This window comes from Ceratina calcarata, unplaced genomic scaffold (genome assembly GCF_001652005.2).
Source record: "Ceratina calcarata isolate Rehan_Ccalc_2016 unplaced genomic scaffold, ASM165200v1 scaffold369.2, whole genome shotgun sequence".
Classification (NCBI taxonomy): Eukaryota; Metazoa; Arthropoda; class Insecta; order Hymenoptera; family Apidae; genus Ceratina; species Ceratina calcarata.
The window spans coordinates 1,178,717-1,198,325 of record NW_017160008.1 but is presented as its reverse complement, the minus strand read 5'-3'; the positions used below and the strand labels follow the sequence as shown (position 1 = coordinate 1,198,325).

The window sequence follows — 19,609 nt, the reverse complement described above, 5'->3', positions numbered from 1 at the left end:
ATTATTAGCAATGTTCTTCCGAAGTCTGATTTCTTTTTAAAAAATGCGTTTCTAAAGTGCATAAACCTTTGGGATTGACTGTATAGCCAATACAACCTTAAGGTTGGTTAATATTGGTTAAGATTTTATTATCCTTGACCTTGATTTGCAAACTTTTTGCAAACGCTACCAAGCGAATAACTACGATCTAGTTTAAGAATTTCTCTATGCGGATCTTTTCGGATCAAACGTGAAAACGTGAGAAGACAGAAAATTTTCTTACGGACGCGAATAATAATCGTAGGCGATAGAGACGATGAATTTTAATGAAAGCGGGCACATCGAGACGAGTCTGCGAGTATTAATTCTCGAAGAAGCGCGGCGGGATAATCCCGACGACTCCCAAACGTCGCGACTCTAGCCGTGATCGCGTCTAATGACCTCGAGACGACGATAACGCCGGGACGTATTTAGGGAAACGGTAATTATCACGGCCTCGGCCGGTAGTATCAGCCGCGGCTGTGATCAAGGGAATTGCAGGCGACGGGAAAATCCTGGCATCAAATTGCTGCAGGTTCGTTTGCTCTCGCGATCAACGGGCGTAAAACGCGTTAAGAGCATTTATGAAATCCCCTCTAGGAACCTCGACGAGCGACGGAGGAAAGCCGAGAAAAGCTCGCTCACCTTCGATCAGCTGATCCAGCATGGCGTATACGTGCGACGTGGCCTCGTCGGTCATCACCCAACCACCGGTGGTCATTTCCAGTCTGCCGTCTTTCACGAGCCTCTTCACCACCATCTTCTTCGTGGGATGCGCGCTGGAAATAGAAAATAATTCTCGTCGCATCCTTCGAACGTTCAAGTACTCATTATTTCGTGGCGAGTACGGTACGTTTTGCGATACGTTCCGAGACTCGCGAACGGAGGTGTACCGTAATGGTGAGTTACGTCGCAGACAGCGGCGGCCGAGTAACGCCGCAGCTTGTAATTTCCCGCGATACGATCCGCGATACAAATCATATTTATAGCCGAGGGCGCGTTCCACTCCCGGCTGGTATTACGGTTTACGCGATTCCGGTCGGCAGCCTTTTCCGCGTTTCGCGTCACTTCCACGAATTCCGTTTCTGCTACGCGATTTAGCCAGATCCCAGAGGAAGTCGTCGATCCCCGGTAGGACGACGTGTTTAGGTCTCTGCTTTCGCAAGGATCGATCCACGATTCGCACGGAGTTCATTTATTGAACCGACGTTGCGACGCAGAGGGGTCGAACCGAATCCGTTTCGATCACGGAACGATGCTCGTATTGCCCTTTGTCCCGGAATTTGATTCCCCGTCGATTCGCCGAACCAGTCCCTTCGCTCAGGGGCTCTTGTCTCGTCGCCGATTCCCTTTTATGTCCGCAATGCTTTCTCATCTTCGTCCTACGCGTTTTTCTCGAGCGTTAAAAAAAAGGGGCAAAGCCAGCGGATATCCCGGCGTCGGGACGCTCTAACCGTTCTTTAGAGCCTCGGCCATCCCGGCACCGTTTCGCTCCCTTAATGGCACTCTTTACGACCGTCGTCTTCCCGAAACGCGTACGCGCGGTAGCTTCTAACGCGGGGATAAAAACCGACGGTTACTGCGGGGCTTTGTGGCCGGGACGATCGAACCGAGACCAGAGAAAATGGGGACGATCTCTGGAAACGCGGTTGTTTGCCATCGCTCTTGTTTAGGACGGGATCGTCGTATTTCGTTACTCACCTCTCCCACCAGAGAGAGAGGAAGGACACCTCGCTCCAGATGAAGGTCATGTTCGGCCACTGCTGGAGTTTCGACACCATGTTGTTCAAGATGCTTCTCGTAGAGCTGTGGAAGTACTGCTCGAACGTCTTTAGCCAGCCCGGGTCCGTGTGGCTGTGCGGCATCAGAATCACCTGCAATCGCGGAGAGAGAAAGTAGCGTCGAGAAGAAACCTCGCTCCCGAACTCCAAAGGGGTACTTTTTTTTACGAGGAAAGGGAAGCTGGAGTTTGGGAAGCGCGATTACATGGAACTCGAGATCGCAGATCCGTACCCGGAGCCGATCGATCGAACTTATCGGTTTCGCCGAGGAACGGCTATTGAGAGTAGGGTCGATGGGAAACGCGATACACATATATCCATTATCCCGACGAAATTTATTGGCTCGTTACTCGCCACGGAGGCGTATTACTCGCCCGGATTAATCGAATTATTCAAATTCATCGGTACCTTAACGAATTTCGAGCGCAGCGGTTCTCTCCTCGCTTTGGAAATTCGTTAATTAGGCTACGGCCGGTCTCGCCGCGATAACGACGTTACCCTTAATTGATACACTGCCGGCCGAGCCGCAGACCCCGGTGTCAACGTTGCCCGTAAAACAATTTGCGGGCCTCGTTACAATCGGGCAACGCGCGATCGGCGTACCACTGCTCTGCTTCCACGGAGGATCGGGAGACTCGATCGTTTCAAAGGATTTCACAGGATTTACGGCACCCGTTTTTCCGGTAACTAATGCAACGATTAACGTCGACGCCAGCGGCGACATGCAGATTTTAGGGGCGATTCGAAATTGCATTTGAAATTCGTCGAAGTCAATTTGATTTGGCCGGGCCGAAAGTTCGCGTTAATGAAAATTCATACTGATCCGCCTCCCGCGCTTCAATTTTTCCCTCTCTCGGCTTTTTTCCTCTCCTTCCTTTTATGAATATTTAACGCGGCGCGCTGCCTGTTTGATCTTTCAGGCTGACTCGACCCGCTCGATCGCGATGGAAAAAAGACGACGCGCGAGAACCGCTGCCACAAAGAGGATTACGACGACCCGATATCCGTCTCATGATCGTCGCGTCAAACCGTCGGACAAAAGCTACGAACGCACTTTCTCTCTCTTTTCGATGCGTAAAAACGGAAGAGAACCGACGGCACGCTCGCAAACCCGCAAAATTTCACCGCGTTCCCGAAGGCTCCCGCGGCTCGACGACTTTGTCTCGAGGTTTCGCGTCACTCTTTGCCTGGCAAAAGTGCATCGCGAGCTCTTCGGGTTAATTTCCGGCTTGGGAACTCGTGAACTTCTGCGACTTCCCCGGTCTGACGCGTCCCGCCGCGAGAACTAAAAGCCTCGGTCCTCATCGAGCTCGTTTCGGGAACGAGGCGAACGTTCGCCCCGATCGAGGGTCGATCGATTCGCCTGCATCGAAAACTAGTAACTAGGCGACGATTCCGAGAGAGCTAGTTAAGGATCGAGGAAAACTTTGTACCTCAGTACTAGAGCCCCATTTCATTTATGCGCTAGTACTTACTATACCGCGAAGGCTGTCCATAGTTTAGACGTTAAAAATCCATAATCTGTACGCTATAAATTAAATATGACTTCGAAACCAGAACGCTCGTTGTTCCGTTCTCGACGAGACTGTAACGCCATTGAAAGGACGGTAATCGTACGACCGAACCTGAAACGGTAGGACAAATATTTGGCCGGAAACGCTTCCGGTAGGGAACCGATTTTCGTCTCGAGTCCCGAGAGGCACGATGCCCGGTGATCTTTCCACAAACGTGTCAGCGGCAGCGCGATTTTTAAGCCGAATGGGCAAGGATTCATGGCAGGAACTCGGTGAGAATATTAGGAGAGCGCGCAGTTTTTAACTTTTTTTTGTACAACGAAGCGCAGCGTTTTTTTCGCGCGGATAAATATTGGAAATGCGTGGACGAGAGGGTTTCCGAGGGATTTCGACGAAATTCTGATGGCATTTTTACTGCCAGTGGCGAGGGAGATCGCACAAAGGTCGACTCGACGACCGCGACATGCGGGAAATTACGTACTCGCGCAAAGGATGGACTTTTCTCTGGGCAACGACGCGGAATTCCGCGGATCGTTACGGTCCGTCGAATCGTCCGGCGAACTTTTCGAGCCTTTGCTCGGGGTATTATCAACCGAGGTCAGAGACCGTTTCCGAGTTCTTTCGAGGGCCATTGACCATGCCGGTTAACCCATTTTTATGTACGTCGTACGTAGGAACGACAGACGTTAGGGACAGGAGAGCTGTTTTCGATTTAATTTTGCGCGCGACGGAAACGGGTAGGGTACGAGAGGTAATCGTGACGGGGATTGACAACGGGAATCCGCGGAGATAAGGTGGACAGAGTTAACGAAGACAATATTACTTTCAACGGTGGCCTCGTCGGATCCTTTCTCAGCTCCGTGTAGCGGACCTCGAAGCTGTCGTCCCAGTATTCCCTACTGCGCATCCACGACGGCTGCAACAGAAAAGAAACGAATCAGTCGGGTCTACATAAAAATTCACGATGACGACGTTGAACGAATCGAGGATGCGGTCGGCTCTTTTAAACACGCGATTCGATTTGACGAACGATCGAAATTTATCAGGATCGTCGGGAGTCGATTGATACCGACGACGGTCTATTTCCTCTCGGGGCGGGTAATAGTCGAGGCAATCGCGCGTCAAAGGAGACGCGTGAGCGACGCGACAGGGACGTCTGCGAGAGCGGAGGAGGCAAATGAGTGCATCCACTGCGCTAAGCATTCCTTTGTTCCTGACGCGTGATTGACGCGGAGCGGTTCACGGTTTCCAGCTTTCATCCCTGTTCCTTCGAACACCGAGGGAGCGTAATACGCGCGATTGAGCCACCTGTTCCGAACAGACGAGCCCTCCAACGTTTCCTTCCCCTTTCTCGAAAACGACGGTGTTCATTAAAAAATACACCGTCGATCGACCATTACGGAGAACGTACTATCAAACATTGCCTCGTTACGCCGATTCGATGACCCGGAGTTACGACGCGAATCGTCGATCGGGACGTTCGAAATGCAGATAATATTAGGACGAAAGCGCGGACCCGTGGCGAAACGATGACACAGCCGAACGTACGAAGGTACGCACAGGAGGGTTTTCAAAATCAATTTTCGATTCAGCCGGCTAGAAGAGGACCGTGATTCTCGCTCGCGAGCCGTATTTTCGATTTCCATTAGAGCGTATTCCCCGGTGCGGCGTCCGCGCACACGGAGAGCGCGGCGTACGTGACCCAATCGAAAAGCCGATACCTCAGAACCGTACGGAAGGAGAGGGTCGCCCCCGTTCGCCTCTCGTTCATCTTCTTTCGCGTCGAAGTCATCGTCGTCGCGGTCCCCGAGCTTTCGTCGAACACGTTCCAGATCTTCCGAAAGCTCCTCCCGCTTCCCTCCGTTGCCCCGCCGGAACACCGGATGTTTCAACGAAAGGAAGATGGATTTTCTCGATAACGAGCCGCGACAACTTCGACTCGTCGAGTCGAATCTGCTCCGGATAGCTCAAGATCGAACTGCGGTTCGGCGAGGTAATTTTCTAAGGCGGAACCTTGACAAAGGGTTTCCCGCTCGATGCGATTTTTTAGGTTTCTGGGTCGGGAGCACGCGAGAGGAAGCGCTCGTATGGTTTCCGCGATTAGGCCATCGATTTCGCGATCTCGCAGAGGAGGGAATGCGTCCGAACCGATCGATATCGTCTCACGACACGTAGACCTTGACCGAATCTCCAAGTAACGCGTCTTCTCGTTTTCGAACTTCGGTTCCGGAAGTTGCCCGAGCGAGAACACCGCGACACCCCATTATCGGCCGTTTCCACTCCACCGGTCAGGCCGGATCAATGGCCCGACCTTTCATCGGTTCTTTACGACTCGCGCGATACGTCAATTTCGTTTTTCCACCGGTTATCTACTTGCCGATAAATTACTGCACGTCCAACTTTACTCGACAACGATTCGCGACGAATCCTCCGATGAATCGTAAAGCGACGTTTCGCGTCTCGTCGTTGAAATGCACCGGCGAAACGAGCTCACCATTAGGAACATGCATTATGCCAGAGGTTCCCGGGGCGTAAATTTTGTTCGAACCGGGAACGGCGACGCGTGACTCGACGATGCGTCATCGGCCGATAACGCGTCCCTGCAATTTCGCGCGTATTTTCGGCTAAAGTAATTCACACCGGGGTCCCATCAGGGCGTATTACGCGGCCACGCTCGATACGCGATTACGCACCTTTAATCCCGCCCCCTCGATTCGCAAATTTTCGAATTAATTAATCGGGGAACAACGGCGCACCATTTCCCGTTATCCTCCCGTTCCACGGGATCTTCCGTTATACACGTCGGAGCAAAAGTCGAGAGCGTAGCGAGTGTGCAGATGTTTCCAGAGGCTGGCTAAAAACGCGAAATTGTATACACCGACGTACTCGATTCGGGCAGATTTTTCATTTTTATGGATCAGAGCTCCGCGGACAGCGAAATTTACGCGAACGGGGGAAGAATATCTTGTAATTGGATTCGGAACGATTCGAAACTCGCTGGCCGACAGAGTTTTTAATTAAGGGACAGTACGGCTTTTTTCATATTTTTTAAATTGTCGGGGGGAAACGTTTCCCGTTGGAAAATGTATCTTCCCGCGGGTCGTTTGGACGGGGGCCAAAAGAGAAACGGAGGAAAATTCAATTTCGCGCGATAATTATTTGCGCGCGAGCGTTTCTGAAAATATTCGTTTCAAGACACCGGAAAAATTTGCCCCCGCCGGGAAACGTCCTCGTCGTTGCGTTCAATTCCAACGGTCTCTCGAATATTACACCGACGTTCTATTTTCCGCGTCGTTTTTAAATCCATCGTTTTCAATTTCTACCGAGCTCCTCGAAAATTGGAGTAATCGACGTCGGCGCGGCATCGGGAACGATTATTTTTTTACAGTTTCACGATCGAACGAAATCGTATCGATCTCTCGTCTCGCGGGAAGAATAAATCAGAAGTCGAAGCATAATACGATTTAGCCGATTGAAACGCGCGGCGTACGTTCGTTGGAACGAGCAAACACGGTCTTTCATTTATTTAAACAACGTCGTTTCCGCGTGACGAGAGAACGAGAAAGATACGGGATTGTTACGACCCGGTCAGCCGTGATGCGTAAATATTTTACGAGCGCGATTGTTCTCTTTCGCGTGACCATTTCGCCCCGTTTACGACTTAAGAATCCCGGCATTATCCTCCGGCCACGGGAACGCGGCCCGTCCTTCGGCCGTATAACGAACACGAGTACCTAGTACTCTTCATCGAACGCGATAAACGCAATCAACGTTTACGCTTCGGTGAATCTTTACCTCTCCGGCTTTACGCTCGTAAAAACGTAAACATAAACTTTGAGTCTCGGATCGGATAATGACGGGAAGAACGCGCGTGATCTAAATTTATATCCGGGATTCACTAGGACACGAGAGCGAACGATGCCGTATTTTCAAGACGGATGAACCTTGGACCATCGATAATGGACAGGGTTTAATAAAATTTTACCGGGCAAGTGGACGGGCAGGGAAGAGCAGGGTGTGCGTCGACCGCATTACTCGTTCGACCGGCGAACACGTCGAGGGTAGAGAGCCACGGTAGGGCAGGGCACGTTTCACTAGCCACGAGTAATGCCGGATCCGTGGCATCGACGACGGGGCCGATCCGGCATCGGCCCGCACCGGTTCCATACTTCGCCGAGACGTCGGAACCCGGCGAAATCAGTGCCTCGATCTTTATAGCGTATTACTGTTTCATCGTCACGGCACTGATTTCGCCGGGTTCCGACGTCACGGTGACGCACGGGGCCGCTACGAACGGTGCGGATTCTGCATAACGAAAAGCTATTTAACTTGCGGCTGCGACGGACTTCCGTCTCGGTTACCACCGCGCGTGTTTCCATCCCTTATGCCCCGGCCGACCTGCGCTCGCCTCGTACTACACGCGATTATGCCACCACCATAATTTCGCTACGACCCTTACTACGTTCAATCTGAAACGTTCGGAAGAGAAGCAACGATACTTCATCGTTACGGTACGATTCTCAACTCCGGTTTCAACCGAGAGACCTACGAAAACATCGCTCGGACGCCAGGTCCAACTTTTGCCCGTGACATAAATATTAATACGGGATTTGAAATTCGTGAAACGAACCGAATTTTGAAACGCGGCAATTGATTAATCAGCGTTACCGCATAATGAGCAGCGGCGAGACCCTGATAACGATAACATCGGCAGCGATTCTATATAAATTCGTGACACGCCGGTGGCGCTTACATACGTTCGGTAAACGTGCACGCGCACACGGCCCCGTTCGCGACACGTATTAAATTATTGCTAAGGAAACAGAGAGGGTGCGACTATGGCGACCGGCAAACTTTCTGTTTACACTGCTTCGTACGTACGCTCTATACCCTGTACTATACGAGTTCGCCTGACCCGCAAACTAGTTTCCCGACCCTCGAGGTAACTAGCGGCGGCGGTCCGACCACGTATACCGCCGCGAAAAATACTTATGTATTTTTATACGTACGGAAACTCACTGCACGCGTCGCGACGACAGTACGCGTTCGCAGTACTTTTAAATTCAATTTGTAACGCAATAACAACGTACACGGTGTACGTTTCAATCGAACGATCAAGTTCGCGAATTCGGTCAATACGTTTTCGTCGAATCGAGAAAGAGAGAACGAGGGGATGAACCGCGGGAGGTACTTCGACACTCGGACCAGCTTCCGGGGTAATAGAAAAAGTTTCCCTTGGCCGGGTCGTATCACGACTGCGAGAGCCCGGCCATCGCGACGATGTCTTCGGTGCCATTCGATCCTTTGTCTCGTCTCCGGAGAATTTCAGACTCGGCAAGTAAAAAGGTAGAGGCAATGAAAAGGAGGTGCCGTACCGTCGACGGCATAATAAAAATCGAGAGGACGCGATCTTCGCTTTGCTCTTCTCGATCTCGCGTTCAAGAAATAAAATCATTTGTGCACGGAATCTCGGCGTCGAGGTAGGAAACGCGGAACGACCGTTCGAGGATCGAACAACGCGAAAGGCGGACGAAACGGGAAAGTTTGTCAAACGTTAATCGTGACGAGACGAGAGAGAAAAAGTTGGACGATCCAGGCAGGCCCGCGTTAAAAGCCGTCCCTGCCGCGTCCTTTACCCCTTCGTTCTCTCCTCCGCGGGGCTCTCTCTCTCTCTCTCCTCGGGAAACGACAAAAACGTCTCTCCCTTTGACTTCGGCCCGTCCCGCACCGCGGCAAAGTGCAATTCCCCGTGTTAAACGTGCCGAAGTGTCGGAACAGCCAGACAAAACCCAGCCATCCGGACGCGCGCGTCTCCCCCTTCCAGAGTACTCGGAAAAAAAAAAAAATTTCTACGACCGAGCGAATTTTGTTGTACGCTCCAACACTTTGCTCCTCATCGAAATTCTCGTTCGTCTCGCTGCGAGGTCTTCACCCTTTCGCACGGACCTTACGCAAAAGATCCTTCGATAGGTTCGCGTGGTTCGTGTCGCGTTGAAAAATAGTCGGCTTAATTTCAATTTGCCTCGGGTGCGTCGAAAGTTCGCGTGATCCTAGCCACGATCCTCGACACCGATAGCGAACAGCCCGCGTATATATCGCGATTCCAGTCGTCGATTCCCACCGCTCGAAAAGCGAAAGCGATTCGAAAGCGCGGAGCTACGCGATAAAAAGGAAGCCGTGTCGTCAGCGAGACTGCACAAGGGCGAGGGTTTACTCCGGGGAAGAATAGCAGATTAGAACTGTGGCCATTGTGAGGCGTAATATCCGGCCTGGCCGGAGCCATGAAAGGAGAGGATTACAGAAATTCATTTGCCTCTGAATAACCCGGGATATGTGTGTCGTTTCCGCAGAGTAAACACGCTGGGAATTCGAGCCCGACCACTGATCCACGCGTCCGACTCATCCCTTTGGCTCTTTCGATAATGGAACCGGATAGAAAACGAAATTTCAATTCCCGGGGCGAAAAAGTGCGATTGCCAGGCGGCCGACTTCTATGCGGAACAAAACGTTCTCGACGTCCATTTGAAAAATGAAATCTACATCGAAATTTCTTATACCCATCGGAAATCGAGCGGCGCGTACCATTTTTTAATGAGCCAACGGTGTATCGACGCTGTCGGTCGATGGGGCACGTTCATTTGGAAGTGAACTTGGCTCGACGAAGCGAGGCACCCGTGTACCGGGGATATTAATTAACAGGTTGCCATTGACATGGCACGTGACGGCGATCAGGGCTGCGTGCAGGGTCAGGTTCGAAGCCCGATGTCACGAGACTCGCTCGTGCCGCTAATAATCGGTTTATCTACCGGCGAAACGACGACGAGGTTAGAGGCTTATTAAGGTTAATTTCGCCGGCCCGTGCCGCGACGCGGTGTCACGAACAGATGTGCCGTGCTTTCGCGTGACGGCAAACCGATTCCCTCGACCGACTTCCGTGACTCGTAACGGTTCCATTTCCGACGACGTTCCCATCGAACGAGACAACGTTTCGACTTTTTTAATTAGACGTCCGGGTTTCACGCCCAACGAGACGTTCGCGGTATCGGTCGATCGTTCATTCAATTTTTACGCCGTCGAGCGTGGAATCCGCGGTCGAGTTCTGACGATTTTCATCGGTCGAAATCACTCGCCGCTGGCCAGACCGTCGAAGGTATTTGGAACTAGCAACAAGTGAACGAATCGGGGAACTGCCGGTCATTAAACTGGCATTCGGTTCGAAATTCCGTCAAGCCCGTCGTCGACGTCGATGCGGTGAACGATCGACGTCGGGCGCAGGACCATCGGGTTAATCGCGGCGTTGTAATTCACGTCATCGAGGCCACACACCGGAACAAAGCGTGGCCAGCCCTGTCGACCGCTCGGCGAAACGCACGGCTGCGAATTGATCGTCGGGCTCCAAAGAGGCGTCGCGTCGAGTTAAAAAAATACACGCGTCGGTCGCGAACCCGAACGATGGAAGGGGAAATTAATTAAGAGCCAACGTCGCGAGGACTTTTGGCTTTGTCGAGTTCGCAGAGGAATCGACAAAGCGAATGGACCGAAGAACCGTTCCCGCGACGGATGAATCGCGGACACAAAGACCGGCCCGACGAAATCCATTAACCGGGAGTTGGACGTCTGTGTTCGCCTTCGATGGCGGTGGCTCTGCGGCCGACATCGCGCCGGACACCCTTGCACCCTGTACGCGCGGACTTTTTACGCGAACCACAAAGGGACGAGCGGAACGTTGAATCCGCTTTAGGGCCGCACAGCCAGTTCGTAATTCTTTCGAGACGCAACGTGTCCACGATCGTAAATGAAAAATAAAGCGTGTACCATTAATTCTGATCGCCGTAAATCCAAATACTCCGACACGGTCGTAAGAACTGAAATTTTTCCGACTTCGCCCAAGTGCATAAAATCGGGAACGTAGTGAGGGAAGGGCGCGGGGCGGTTTGATATCGAGGTGCACGGAATTTCAGCGACGGACGCGCGAGAAGCGGGCAGGAACTATGCGGGAATTCCACGGGGGTCAGAGTCGGGGGCGACGGCGGAGAAAGCAGCGGTGGAAATATGCCGGCGCCGTGGCGACAGGAGAAAATGGCTGGTCGTCTTCGACGCGGCTCTTATTGGAAAATTCATGGTGCACACGTATACGCGCACACGGCTGCATGCGAATGCCATTGCGATACGCCGATACCTCCGCCGTTTAATAGCCTCGAATTCAATGAACGTTACGTGCCCGGAATCTTCCCCGACGTTCTAATAATTTTAATCCGTCGTCTCTCGTAGTCTCGACCCTGTCGCCGTTCGAGGACGCCAAGATCCTCGTTTCTTTGCGGTTGCCGTTGAAACGAGAAACGCGGGACAGCGAAGGAGAACGAAATCGAAACAGGGTCGTGGAACACTTAATTTGCACGGTTTCGATAAAGGGGCAGTGGTAAGGTTTCGCGATCGGTGCCAAGGTGGACGGTCTTTCGCGCGATGCATTTCCGACCGGGACGGTGAAACGAAGCCAGGCAACCGGTGAAAAGAAGGGCGCGAGAAAGGGGGAGAAACGCAGACGCGGTGGAGACCGGCTGGGGTGAGATGAGAGGGAGAAAAAAAAAAGTGTTCGCGGAAGTGGTCCTCGATGAATCAAAGCCTCCGACCGGGTCTTTTCAACGCGGCCTCTTACTCATCGCCTCGTTCGGTCGGACCGCGCGGCTCGAAAAACCGTTCCTGGACCCCACCCTCTCGTTATTAATTGCTCCGTTCGATCTTTACCGAAGCCTAGAAACGACACCGCGAAGAAAACTGAGGTCGATCGATGCGCGACTAAAACCGGTGAAATCGCACCGGCTTCGATGAAAGCAGCTGCCCCTCGGCAAGATCGCATTACTTTTAATAGAAAAACAAAAGGTAAGAGCGCGACGATACGCGGTTCGGAATAACGAGATTCCCGTTCGACTAACTCGGTGGTGTCGGTGAACAAACGAACGGAGGAGAGAGGAACGCGTTCCGGTCGTAAAAAGTTGGGCCGCGGAGATACCCGGACAGCCTTATTGCGCAGCCGAGCGACGAGAATGCCGGAGATCTCGCGAGTTCAACCCCGCTGCTTTTGTCGCGGGGAAACTGCTGGAAGAGAGCCCGACCTAGCTTTATCACGCTGCGGAGCGTAACTCGGTTTCGCAGTCGCGGAACAGTCTAATCGATTCCATTCGAAACGCGATCTCGAGAGCGTTAAGAAACAGAGATCGCAGGTGCAAGTAGTTCGGTCTGTCGTTGGTCGGACGAGCGACGCTCGCCGAGTATCGATCCTACGCTTCTGTTCGCGAATCTTATGACGCTTCCACGCGATCATAGTCTATCGAGATGTCTGAATCTCTTCCGTTTCATGAAATGACAATTCTCGTTCGTCGATTTAAATCTTCAACCTGTACGTTTTACGATCTGTTCTGCGAGACTGTTGAACGATGTTCCACGATTAATTCGCCGTTGTTCCGATGCAAACGAAACCTATCGAGCACTCGGTACACGTTTGACGTCGGATCCGTATACGTATCTCGTAAATGACCGCTCGAAACGGCTGCGGTCCGCGTCAGAGAGGTTTGAACAGAGAGGGGAAAGGCCTCTCATTAGCTCGATTAATATTCGAGCCTGACCAAAGGCACGCGGCCGCCTGTCACCGCTGCTCGTCCACGGTCATCCGCGTATTGTAATCCTGCCGGACGGAGAGGCTCCATCGTCGTAGGAGCATTCCTGCGGAGTTCAATTAGAGGGTTCGGCTCGTTACGCTTGGCCCGGGCCGAGGCGAAAACCAATACTGGCACGAGTCCCTTGGACCCGAATTAGGACGTCGGTGTCTAATTACACGGCGTCGCGCTGACGAAACCCGTTCCGCTACCCGACGACGCCGACGAATATTGCCTCCTCTACCAATGATCGTTCCCTCGACGCCCTTTGCCACCGCGCAGAACGTCAAACGTTTCGAGATTCGTCGTCAGACCGCGGGCTTCGTAATCACGATTTAGAAAATGAAACTTGCGTTTGAAACTCCTTCGGGTCTTTGAAAAGCACCAGACGCGAGAACTTCAATTGTTCGTCGCGAGGAGAAATCGTAATCGAGGAATATCGGGACACGGAACCGTGTATCGATCGTCGGCGAAAATAAGGTGGTGTTTGCAAAGAACGGTTGCGGCTGGGGAAAGTCGGCGAACAGTTCGCGTGACACCGTGACAATGACGTAAATGTACGCGCGAGTTCCTTTGATCCGGGACGGCATTGTTCGACCGCGACGCGCCGGTCTCATTGTTCGCCTAAAACTTCCGAGCGTCGCGACAATAAGAAGCGTGTACCCGGGGCCGGGCCAGGCCAAGTGGAACGTCGTGTCCTGGAAGACTACGTTTGCGCGTTAATTCTCCCACGGCTGCCGCGTTAATACCCGCCCGACGACGCTGACGTCTTCTTCTCCTGCCGTTTACAGACTACTCGTTGTTCGCGTCACACGGTCTCTGAACGTACTTCCAGTTCGTCTCGCGGATGGTCCCGTGGTTCTGGCGGGCAACGAACGGGAGACAGCGTGTCTTTCGACCTCTTTTCGAGGGGTCGAGAGTTCGAGAGAGAAACGTGGCAGAGAAAATTCTGTGGAGAACGACCGCGCGGTCGACCCGACGCGAATAAAATCGTCCCCGATAACGATCGCCCAGACTTATTAAGACTCGTCTCACGGTTTCCGAGAATCGCATTTTCCACCGGAGGGGAAGAACCTGGAAGTTTCCAGGATGGCTCGAAACGCGGCGTAAACCCTCTGGAGACGGAGAAAGAGCCCTTATGTATTTTATATACGCGCGTATAAAGGGCATCCGTGGCTCGAACGCCGAGAGGAGGGAACAGAGGATGTTTCTCAAAGGACGCTTCTTTTCTTTTTCTGCTTCTGCCCCTTCCTCCTCCGGAGAGGAATCGAGACGGGCCGAGGCGGAACCGGAAAGGGACGGGAAAGCGGATGGTCGTTCGAGCCGACAGAAATAAGACGTGCGCTCGCTCTGATTTGCAAAGGCATTTCCGAGATTACTGTCCTCCCTCGCTCCGTCTCATCGAACAATTTTTTAAACGAACCTACTTCCCGACGCGAAGATCTTGTTCCGGGTCGGGTCGGAATCATAGTCGTATAGCTGGTCCCGAAGGATACGCTGGATCGACCGATCCTTCTGGGAATCTCGTCGTGAAACGAGCCGGAACGAGGTCGCACGCTCTCCCGATTGGACGAGGGAAAAAGAAGTTCCGGAAAATTTCGAACTCGCCACGGGAAAGTACTGCGACGAAAGGAACGTGTCCTTTTCCGCGGCTGAATAAAGGTTCTAACACGGTTCGATCCGACGAGGAAGAATCTTCTCCAATTAACACTGTCTTTCTTCTCGTCCTCTGAGAGACGTTCGAAGCACGGAACATTTAAAACGTGATGCCGTGAAATCAGCTCGCGATCAAGATCGGCTTCCGATTGATCGTTCCTTCGGTTCGTACAACACGGAGTATCGGTATAATAAATCCGTAACGAGTTTCTAATCGCTGAACCGAGATTTGGCTGGAAAAAAACGGTCGATCGTTCACCGGCGAGTGCAATTATGCACCGACACGGGAGCGCGTCTCGTCGTCGCGGACGATATTTTTCCGGGAGGGGTCGCGAGCAAATCCGATAACGAGGTCCCGCAGGGATTACCAGGGAAAACGGTTGGGTGTCTTTTGTGCGGCACCCGGGGAAAAAGAAGAGGGCTTAAGGGCCGGCAATCGCGCACGAGTTTACTTATACTTCACGCTCGATGAAATTGTTCCGCTCGAGTGGTCGCGTTTCTCACGGAGGCATTTCCCGCTTCGATCGAATCCTCGTTTATTCCTCGTTACTCGAATTATCATCGACGGATCCGACTATCGTCGCGATTACAATCCGACGGCGCATCTTTACGCGCGGCGAGTGACCGGCGAAACGAAGCGGAACAAAATTCGATTGGAAATTCGGCGGATCGAACGGAGGCTACCGTAACAGTTTGCAGTCCCGGAAGTCATAAATAGGAAACGGGTACCCGAAATAGGTCAAAGGACTCGTCGTCCCTGGTCGGCCGGTATTCGATCCACGGATATTATTTATATTTCAGAAGCGGACCGTTTCAATTTCATCACCGTGAAGAGCGTCGGATGCAGGGATCGGTTTCTCCTATTGGAAATTCCGCCGGCACGGAAACCCGAAGCCGTGTCACGGATCTAGAAGATGAAACAAACGTGCCATTTCCGGGCCGTGGATCAGATTAGAAACTCGATTGGGATTCGAATCGCGAGAAAATCGAATCCGCAGTCGCGTTCGTCAAAGAACAAACTGCAGTCGAGAGCTCGAGCTGGAGGCTACGCGTTCGAGGTAGCATCCGCTCCCGGCTTCGAACGCCTGTGCACGCGCCCGTTTCAGAATCATAGCCGGAGAATCGAAGCTTCGCGAGATACGGATAGATCGTTCGCTACGCGAGCACGTGTCTTCGACTCTCGAAAAGTTTGGCGGAGAGCCGAACGTAAAACGGGAGATTAAAAAACAGACGGGAAATCCAAAAGTAATTGGCCCCGAAGAAGGGCGAGACCGACCGGGTGGAGAGACAGGGGATCTTTGGACACGAATATTCGGCTGGAGCGTCGCGAGGGCTGAGAAGGATTTCGAAGGGAGCCGAGAAGAAGACGACGGATATGAATTTCTAGAAAGGTTTGCTTAAGCAAATTGCGAAACGCGGTCTGCCTGGCGTACGCCGTTCCAGGGACGGGGATGAGAAGCGAGGGGACCTTGAATCTCGGCTGCTCGACTCTTCGTCGTGCGATCGACGACGCGCCAGCCGGGAAAACAAATTTTTCACCGTGAACCACGCTCCCGTCCGCGCTCGCTACGAAACAGAACGACGTAAATGTTTCACTCGGCAATTATCTTTGTACGAAGGCGATGTACGTGGCGACGTTTTCCGTCGCCCGTCTTTATAAACGAGAATTCGTCCCCGGAGAGAGTTTCGCAGTTTTCGGATATCACACGACCGAGTTCAAACTCGGCGATCAAAGGTTAATTAGTTTTTCCTAAGTCCGAACCGTTTCGGGAATGGAATCGGATTTCTCATTCGTTCCGCGAATCCGTAAACTAATCAAACTTCGCGGTATCGCCTTCCGGTATAAATTACGTTATAAAACTTGAGGGTCGCCACTTTTTCTGCTTGCCAACCTAATTAAGTACCTGCGATTCGTTTTTCCGACACGGTGCATTTGAAACTCGCCAGACATCGCCGTTAGGTTCGACGAAGATCGTTCGCGACGCGTCGGGACGCTTTCGAAACGAAAGAACGACTGTTTTTACGACCGACGCATCTTGCCAATTACCAGGTGGAGAGCAAAGCGCGCAATTTCGATCGTTTTCGGACACGAAACTAAATTACCGGGCCGGAAGAACTCGTGATTAACGCAACCGCGCGTTTCGAGTGCTCGTAATCGACCCCATCGCGATAACCGGCCGCTCGATCTCGCGTAAAGTGCACTCTACTTGGCGCGAGCGAGCACTCGTCGATATCGTTTCGACCCGGCGCGATTATTATCCGGGGAGGAACGAACATATTAATTAAACCCGCTCGATTTAATCACCGTCCAACATAAACTTTCTGCGAACGATAATTCAATTCGGCGAATGTTCATCGACGCCGTTTACGCGTAGTGGCCGTGCCACCCGAATTTCCCGGTACAGTCCTCAACGAAATTTCGTTTCCCAGCAGGCGCCGAACGCAGCCACAACAGATTAAGGACGTATTGGCTATACAGCCAATCCCAAAAGTTTATGTACCTTAGAAAAAGGTACTGACGTCCTCTACAAGAAAGATTTTATGTATTTTTCTTCTAATTCGAGTATTTAACAAGTTACATATGATTATTTGCCATTTTATTGATGTTGACAAAATCCGACCATCCCAGCCTCGAAACCGCGAACTTTTCGCAAAAAATTTCGTTTTTTGCCAATAACTCCTAAACTGTTGGACCTATGAGAAAATTGCATAGGACCTGTCTTGTAGAGGACGACGAGATCTACAATTTCCATATAACAGTTCTTCGCTAGCATTAATAGTTTACGAGTTATTTGCAAAAAACGAAAAAACAGTTTTTTGCAAATTACTCGTTAACTATTGGCGCTAGCAAGAAACTTTTATACGGAAATTGTAGATCTCGTCGTCCTCTACAAGAAAGATCTGATGCAATTTTTCCGTAAATCAAACGGTTTGGGAGTTATTGGCAAAAAACGAAAATTTCGCAAAATTTGAAGGGGTGAAGCCNCCCTTGGAAAAATCTCGAAAAAAATGAAAAATTTTTTTTGGTCAAAATATTGAAAAATATCGAAATATATTCCAAAAAACTTCAAGAATTCCAACTTTTTAGGCTTGCACACCAAAAACTTCGCGCGTTCCAACGCGGTGCACGGTTTCGTTCGTTTCGTCACCGAATCAACATTTGCAATTGGAAGCAATTGTTCCTCAACTAAGACTTCCGGTTTCTGGAAGGGAATTAACGCGAATTACCCGGATGATCGTTTAATTCGGCGGAACGGCTCGGGACGACCCGCAGAATCGATGATTCTGTCTTGTCCACTGTTCGGTCGCTAATGGTCGTTGAACGATCGTCGCTGCTTTCCGCGGAACAAACGTCACTCGAGACGAGCTACCTACTATTCGCGCGTTACTTGATTCGGGCGGACGCGAAATTTTCATCTTGCTCGCTGTTTTCTCGCGTATTAAATTATCCAACGCGAGCCATTCTGCAAGTTGGCGAGTTCCAGACTTACGAACTTCCCAATCACGGAGAGTTGCGAAACCCGGCAGAAACTGCTAAATTATTTTCGATTCAATGGCCCGGAGGAGGACGGGGAGCAGAGAAAAAATGTCTCGTTACAGGGGTCGTCCATTAAATCAGCGAAGTCCGCGGTCTCGCCCCAGGGAGCAAAGTTCCCACGGCTAATGACACGGTGCTGTAAAACTGGACTTCCAGACTTACACACGCCACGCTCTGGATCGTTCTTGACCCGAACCATAAATATCCCGGTCGGGAAAATTAATTTCCCGACTGCTTCTCGCGAATCTCAAGACGGTAAACAGAACTTCCGTCGTGGAAGATCTCGCCGCTCGACCGATCGGGCCAAGAATTTAATTCGAAACTCACCGACGCCGAGAAAACTTAGAAAATTGTGCGGCAGTAGATTTTTATGCGAGATGCGTTGCATCCGCAGTAAACCGAGCAATAAAGATATTACCGTCTCCTCTTCGGACGATTAAAAGTTACTCACTTGGAAGTCGAACTTCTCAAACTCTTGCTGGGTGTCGATGTCCACGTTCCTGGGGACGATGATGGGGCAGGTGTCGAGGGATATCTTGGCGTCGGGCGACTCGACGTAATCGGGCGCAATCGAGGTGAGCCCGCGATCGTACCTGAGCTCGTCGTTCAGGATCCCAGCCGACGGACCGGTAGCCGGTGCCTGCGCCTGGTTCACGTAGTATAGGCACAGCAGCAACGTCAACAAGACCGCCAGGACGACGAACATGCGGCTCGAGCCGCGCCTCAGGATCTTGTACATGGTCCGCAAACAGGATTCGCTTCGCAGATCGATCTCGATTCACCTGGACCCGCGACTCAAGTTCGATCCCGTGTCGATGCTCGACGATCGCTCCCCGACTCTGCTGCTACCGTTCGGCTTCATGGGACGCTGCGGTCTCGCCACCGTCTGCGAATGTATCGATCTTTATGCAAAACGAAACGTCGTCGACTTCGATTTAAGAATTATATTTTTTGCAAAAACGTGACGCACGACGAACATAAAATAATAATGGCACGAAGTTCGTTTGGCGTTGCTCGTTAACGGGTATCGATCGGGCAATTCCACGGACGGTCAAAACAGTCGGTGATAATTTTCGCGGACGTTTAATCAACCCCGTGGCAGCCCCCCAGCCCTCTTTGTCTACGCCCTCGTAATTCATAGCCGAGGCTATTTACTTTCCTCGTCCATCCTTTTCTTTCGATATTTCCCCGATATGCCCGGGCAATAACGCACGCGTCCTGATAAATCGCGACTTCCCGCGCGACTCACGACGATATTTCTCTTTTTTCCAGTACGAACGGTTCTCGTTTCAGATTTAATTCCGATACTACCACTATCTCCGGAACTCTAGCTAATGCAATTTTCTCTCTACACGATGAGCTCCAAAATTGTTACGACGGTGTTTAAAGGAAAAACGAACGCGGCAATAATAGTAAGACTCGCGGACGACGTTCGATGATCGATCTCTG

General features: G+C 51.6%; 1 protein-coding gene across 3 annotated transcripts in view; it reads right to left on the bottom strand.

The window, feature by feature from the left end:
* The window catches only part of alpha-Man-IIb (alpha-Mannosidase class II b), a 51,310-nt gene that overhangs the window by 8,931 nt on the left and 22,770 nt on the right, over positions 1-19,609 (bottom strand). For all 3 annotated transcript variants that reach the window (XM_018026009.2, XM_026814169.1, XM_018026010.2), the window contains 4 exons: positions 18,612-19,046; positions 4,137-4,229; positions 1,720-1,892; positions 664-797 (listed from right to left, as the gene is read on the bottom strand). In XM_018026009.2, coding sequence (XP_017881498.1) covers positions 664-797; positions 1,720-1,892; positions 4,137-4,229; positions 18,612-18,899 — 688 coding nt within the window. In that variant the 5' untranslated portion in view covers positions 18,900-19,046. The remainder of the gene's footprint in view (positions 1-663; positions 798-1,719; positions 1,893-4,136; positions 4,230-18,611; positions 19,047-19,609) is intronic.